The sequence below is a fragment of the Gossypium raimondii genome, chromosome 3 (assembly GCF_025698545.1).
Source record: "Gossypium raimondii isolate GPD5lz chromosome 3, ASM2569854v1, whole genome shotgun sequence".
In the NCBI taxonomy this organism is placed as follows: Eukaryota; Viridiplantae; Streptophyta; class Magnoliopsida; order Malvales; family Malvaceae; genus Gossypium; species Gossypium raimondii.
This window is the reverse complement of record NC_068567.1, coordinates 5,316,394-5,323,179: the sequence shown is the minus strand read 5'-3', so window position 1 is coordinate 5,323,179 and position 6,786 is coordinate 5,316,394. Positions and strand designations below refer to the sequence as shown.

Genomic DNA, 6,786 nt, shown 5'->3' with positions numbered 1-6,786 from the left:
TTAGCCACCTTAAAATCTATAACATTGTGTGTGCTGCCAGAGTCCGTTAAGACCACCACTTCAGTGTGACCAATAACAACTGGAAATCTCATAGTGTTATGTCCCTACAGCCCTTGAAGAGCATGTGATGATAACACAGGAGTAGGACTTTCTGGAATCTGATATGCTAAGTCCAAATGTTCAAAATAATCTTGAAAATTTTCAGAAGATGGACTCTTCATGTCAGAACCTTTTTCCCATAGTGGCTCAATAATAAGTTGGTATAGTTGAGACTTCGAACATTTGTGACCTAGTGAGTACTTCAAGTCGTACAAAAAACAAAGGCCCTTCTTCTTTCTATCCTCCAACTATGCTTGAGACAAAGACTTGGAAGGAATCCTTTGTCCTGAGTTACCACCCACTGACCCTCCGCTGAGGCCGAGCTTCCCATTCCCTGCTGCACTTTAAAAATAGGAAATAAATGTCTCGATGAACTAACTCCATTACTAGTAGCGAACCCCTTTTTCACCGGTCCTAGCACAATATTCTCAACCTGCCTAGCTAAATTGTAACCCTCCACCAACGTTTGAGGCTTAAACAACCTGAGATACTGACTTATTTCAGGTTTCAAATTGATGATAAATATGCTTAATGCATAGGTTTTAGGCAGATTCAGCAGATTCAACAAACTCAAAAATCCATTATGGAACTAGTCAAAAGATCCATGTTGCTTGAGAGTTACTAACTTAGTCATAGGATCAAGGAAGAAGTCAGATAAAAAACGTTCCCTAAGTCCCCTGACATACATCTCCCAAGTCAGTTGGTGCAACCCTCCATGTCTATGCACAAAGAAGTGATGTCAGTCTAGTGCCTTCCCTTCTAGATGCAACATAACCACGCTAACCTGAGCATGTTCACCTATCCCTTCAGTCTTAAAATATTGTTCTAATTTAGACCACCACCCTCTAAAATTACCACCATCAAAGTGTGGACAATCTACTCAAAAAGAATGATTCCCTACTTCCATTGTACCTCCTTGCGAAGACATACTCGAATGACCTAGATCTGGTATAGGCGACACTACTAGGTGTTCCTTTGCTGGAAAACCAGAAGGAGAGCCTAAAATACATTTCCCTTTACCAGTCATCACACCAGTAACTGCAATAGGAGGACTTTGTCCAAAATACTGTTCAAATAAAGAATGGAGCTCAGAATGAAGTTCAGATTGTACCTCCGAACGAACTTCCGACTTAATTCATTCCTGAAAGTTCTTCAAGCGTGCATCTAACTGAGTGAATTCAACTTGCAGTTGAGTAAGCTCGCCTTATATCTTTCCTAATTTATTTTGCGTCCTTGTAGTCACCCTTTCTACGGCCATGAGAATTGACAACGCTATGATACCTTTGTCACGAAATAGATCTGAAGCAATAGAAAGAACAGAGAGAAGAAGAAGAGAAGAAATCGAGAGAGAGAAGCGGAAAGAGAATATTGAAAATACTGACTCTAATTTTCATAACCTCCCATTAGACTTAGTTACAGGTATAATTAGAAACCCAATAATGACCTAACACCAATAGTAACAATGGACTAAAACACATCATTTTAGCAAAATGAACCGCTTAAACTAACGCTATAAAACACACCGTTCAAAACTAAAAAATAACAGCAATAACGAAAATATGAAAATGAAAAAGACCGTTGAAATTATTCCATAACAGAAGATGTAAGAACGAAGTGTAATTAAAACTCAGAGTTACAAAATGGAAGGATCAGAGCAAGAGTTCAAGAAATAACTTCACCAGAAATGGGTAGATCCACTCATTTTTCAAATGTTGGTAAAGATATAAATGGAGGAAAGGAGGCTGACAACTTATTTACCCACCGTTTTTTATTGTTTGGTTGTTGTGTTTGGCATTTTAGGATTTCTAAGGTTTTCATTTGTGTTTTTAAGAGTTGTTTTTATAAAGAATTTTTATTAGGATTAGGGGACAAGGGCCTTAAATGGCTTTTATTTTAACAGGTTGTAGTAGATGGGTGTAATGGGTTTTTTCTTCTAATTAATGCATTAGTAGAAATTAAGTTCAAAAACAAGAAAAAGATAAGGGTTTCTTATTTCCCCCAATAAATCTATTTCTTAATATAGGTGGAAATAATTTTAATTTGTTTTCTTGTTTTCTAATCTAATAAAACATTATGTTAATAATTTATACATAACTTAATAAAAAAATGTGTCACACAGTGGCAGAGCCAATGGGGCTGGCAGGGGCCTGACAGGGACCCGACTCCCCTAAAATGAAAAAAATTTCATTTAGGCTTTTTATAATTTATAAAATTTCAAATTAGTAATGATAAAATTACACTTTTGCCCAATCAAAAATAATAAAATTTTGATTTAATCCTTTAAATATTATAAAGACATAGACTATTAAAATGGAGAAATCATATTTTTACTATCGTAAAAATATACAATTTAATTTTGGCCCTCCAATTTTTTTTTGGCTCCACCATTGGTGCCACATAAATATCGAGTTATTGAGATGTAAAAATTGAACCAAAATTAAAGTTTGATGTATACAAATTAGAGGTGCTCATGGGTCGGGCCAGGCCCAACAAAAAATTTTAGGCTCAATTGTTAGGCTTGGGCCTGGCCCGAAGGATGGGCCTAAAATTTTACCCAAACCTGGCCCAGGTAAAAATGTTAAAACCCGAGCTCAACTCGTAGTAATTTTTTAATATCATTTTTTATACAAAATTTTTAAAAATATATAAATACATCAAAAAATACTAAAAACATTAAAATAAATGTTTCCCAACAAATTGAAAATCAAATTTAAAAAAATATGTATACTGACACTAAGATAGGTGTAACTTAATGAGCAAATGCCTCTAAAATAACAAAATTAACAACAAAACAACAAACTAGTAGCAACATAATAGTGAAAAATCAAGAAGAAAATAGAAAAAAAAAAGTAAAAAAGAAAATTGTAATTTTTTTTACATATTCAGGTCAGGCCCGGGCTAAAAAAGCCTTACCCAATACTCGACCCATTGCCTAAACAAACCTTTTTCTTTTGTCTAATCTCATCTTTTGGGTCTATATTTTTACCAATCTCTCCCACTTTTTAGGTGGCTCAGCCCATGAGTAGATCTAATACAAATACACCAAATTAATTGATATATATTGCAAATTCTGTCAAAATTATGTACAATTATCTCTAAATTATAATATGCAAATGATTATAAATAATAAAAGGGGTAGCTATATATACCACAATACAATTTCAATTTGCGCAAAAAATCACGGAATAGCGGAACGCATCAATTACGCACCTTCGCTCTTTTTTTCCTCTTTTCTCTCTGTTTCCATTTTCCCTCGTTTTCTCACCGACAATTCTCTTTCCTCTTCTATGTTCTTCAAACCCTCAAAAGTTTAAAACTTTTTTCCCTTCAATTCTACACACAGAAAAAGATCATTTATTTGTTTATATTTATGGGTTAAAGCTTTAAAAAATATTTTTTTTTGAGGAGAAAAAAAATGTATACATTGAAAGATAAAGCAGCGGGAAGCCTTTCACGTTTATTTGCAGATTCAGCGTCTCATCATTCTTCTCCTTCTTCTCCATCTTCTCCACGAGATCTTTCTCAGGTAATTCCTTTATTTGTTTTCTTTTTAATGTATTTATTTTTATGAATCAAGATCTGGGTAACTTATAGGAAATCTAGCTAATGTAGCTAATTTTATTTATTGAATATTTAAAAAAAAAACATGGGCAATGATTCTTTTTTGGTTTTATTTATTATATTTGAAAAATAACTAAAATTTTCTGATTTATGTTATATTTAATTTCATTTAATTCGTAATTATAACAAAAAAAAAAATAGTTTTGATAGCTTGGATTGTGCAAGGACGGTTAATAGATTAAAGAAATGTAACTTTTTTCTCATAAAATTTGTTGTCATTGTTTAGGCTTAAGATAACCCCCTTCATAAATTGGTCTAAATTCATGGGGTTTGTTCTTCCATTTGAAGCTTCAATTGTTTGGGTTTTTGTATTGGGCAAATTAATTAATTTATGCTTCCCCTATATCTCCATGATTTGAAAGAGGCAATAACTTCATTAGCTTAAGTTGTGAATTTTAGTTGTAATGATTTCATGATATGAAATTTTTGGATGTGTAGGCCAGATGGTACACCAAAGGGTCAAAATCTTTGTCTTCAATATTCTCTTACATCATCCCATCACTAAGCTATGGTGAGTCTAAATTGGATGATCATGGAGGTGAACTAAAGCCGGTTCCTTCGCTTCCCGTTAGATGGAAAAAGAAATTTGAGACGCGACATGAAGTCCTGGATAGTGTTAAAGAATACACTACTTGTACAACTGAAGAATTAAAAAAGGCTTGTGAAGATAAGAAAAAAATTTGGACTCATAGTGACAATAAGCAAATTGCTAGAATTAGACTTCGTAGTGAGAATGAGGACTGTGTTTCTGGAAGGAGGAGTACCAGCTCTGATGAATTTCAAGAAGCAAGAGAAGAACAGAGTCCAATGAAGTCTCCACTAAAACCTGATGAATTTCATGAAGCAAGGGAAGAACAGAGTCCGATGAAGTCTCCATTAAAACCTTCTGATGAATTTCAAGAAGCAAGAGAAGAACAGAGTCCGATGAAGGCTCCACCAAAACTTTCTGATGAATCTGTATTCATTAACTATGATTTGTATGAGTTCTTGACGTCTTCCCTTCCCAATATTGTTAAAGGGTGTCAATGGATGTTGTTGTATAGGTAACTTTTGCAATAAGCATTGCAGCTTGCTTTTGGTATTTGATCTCTATTTGTTACTAACTCCTTCAAATGAAGGGCAGTACGTTGAAGCATGGTATATCACTTCGTACACTGATTCGTAAGAGTGCTGAGCTTCCTGGCCCTTGTTTGCTGGTATGTTGATGTTTATATGTTAACAAATGCAATTGTCATTAGAGGTTGTTTCTGAGTCTCTAAATTTTGCAATGCTTAATTAGTCTCTAATACTTGTAATTATTTGCATGGTTTCGTGTAAATTATAGATTACTGGAGACAGGCAAGGAGCTGTCTTTGGCGCAATGTTAGAATGCCCTTTGAAACCAACACCGAAGAGAAAATATCAAGTATGCAACAGGCCTGTTTTGAATATAGTTTTGTTTGCATCATGACATGATTTCTCTTTCTGAATTGTTGCATGTGTGCACTATGTCCTTTCATTTCTTAAATTATATACTGTAAATTTGTTCTTGTTTTAGCTTTATTTCTCTTATTTTATGACAGGGAACAAACCAGACGTTTGTTTTCACAACCAAGTATGGTGAGCCGAGGCTATTTAGACCCACTGGTATGCAATGTTGTTTACTTCATTTCATACTGCCTACATATTATGGTCACATACATAAAGAGAAAGATTAATTTAATATTACATTACTCAGATTCGGGTGTATAAATCAGATATTGATATGTATCTGGCATGAGCATGTTTAATTATCTTCAAGTTTTCTCATGCATTTGGAGGATCACATTGATACACGCCATTCTGACAAAAGCGTTTTCTCACTATTATATTGGATATCCATGCTGCTTCTAAAACCTCCACATCCTAAGAAAATGTTAATCCTTTTGTATTCTTTGTTTCTTTCTTGAAACCATATAGGAAATGGCATGGACAGTTAATAAACGTGTTTAAACTATTAAAATGCCAAATATTATTCAGTGAGAGACTAGTGTCTTCTTGACAAAAAAATTGAGCACCCTGCTCGAGTTGCTGCTGGTTGATTTTCTGATCTCGTATCATATTATCTGAACAGGTGCAAATCGTTATTACTATATATGTGTGACTGACTTGTTAGCACTCGGAGGCGGTGGCAACTTTGCGTTGAGCTTGGATGAAGATCTGTAAGTCAAAATTTGCTGTTTTCTCTAGTAGACGTGTGCCAAGTAGCTTTGTATTATTTTTATGTTTCTTCACGATCGTGATATTATTCTCTCTGAAATAAGATTAAGTGGAACAAGCGGAGCTTGTGAAACATTTGGGAACTTATGTTTGGCGCATAACCAAGACTTTGAACCAAAGAACATCGAGGTAACGTTAGTTTCTTTTGACCAGTTCCAGTTCTAATAATTTTCTGGTTATCTGTTTACTCAACATTAAGCCTGAACCAAAAACTTGAGTGATTGGGATCTCAAATATGGTAAAAGGGCACTACATCTTTAAGTTAATAGCTTAAATGAAAGGTAAAATATGGACATTCGATGAACACAAGTTTTTTACAACAAAAGTTTACCTGAGCCCTTATGTTTGTTGCTTCGTTCATGTATGTCATACGTTGTTGACATATATTTGAACATGCATATAAGGGTATAACCTTCCACAGACACTTAAAGTACATAGATTTTTTAATAAAATAAACATACTCGTATTGACATGCATGCAAATTTGTTTCAAGCCTTAGTAACAGTGACTTACCTTATATCGTTTAATGTATATTTTTGATACTTTTGCAGCTTTGGGGATTCACACATGCATCAAAGCACTTTCAAAACTGAAAGCAAGTGAAACGAGACTTAAAAGCTTATTTATTTTCATCTGAAATGTTAAAAAACGTATGGTTTAGGAGGTATTGAAGCTGCCATTCTTTATTCTTTAACTTGTACCGTCCATGATTTAATGACCTTGCCCTGCATTTTGTGGCTTAAATTGTATTATAGCAAATTGCTTGTAAGTTAAAAAATTATGTGCTTTCTTTATTCGTTTAATATTTATTTCTACCCCTACTCTTAA

General features: G+C 34.0%; 1 protein-coding gene across 1 annotated transcript; it reads left to right on the top strand.

The window, feature by feature from the left end:
- The first annotated feature begins 3,270 nt into the window (after window positions 1-3,270).
- LOC105796772 (uncharacterized) lies at window positions 3,271-6,761 on the top strand. Its single transcript, XM_012626574.2, has 8 exons — window positions 3,271-3,625; window positions 4,159-4,763; window positions 4,844-4,916; window positions 5,045-5,125; window positions 5,283-5,346; window positions 5,813-5,900; window positions 6,003-6,087; window positions 6,510-6,761. Exons 1-8 carry the CDS (start codon window positions 3,515-3,517, stop codon window positions 6,549-6,551), a joined length of 1,149 nt encoding a protein of 382 aa, XP_012482028.1. The 5' UTR covers window positions 3,271-3,514; the 3' UTR covers window positions 6,552-6,761.
- Window positions 6,762-6,786: the final 25 nt, after the last annotated feature.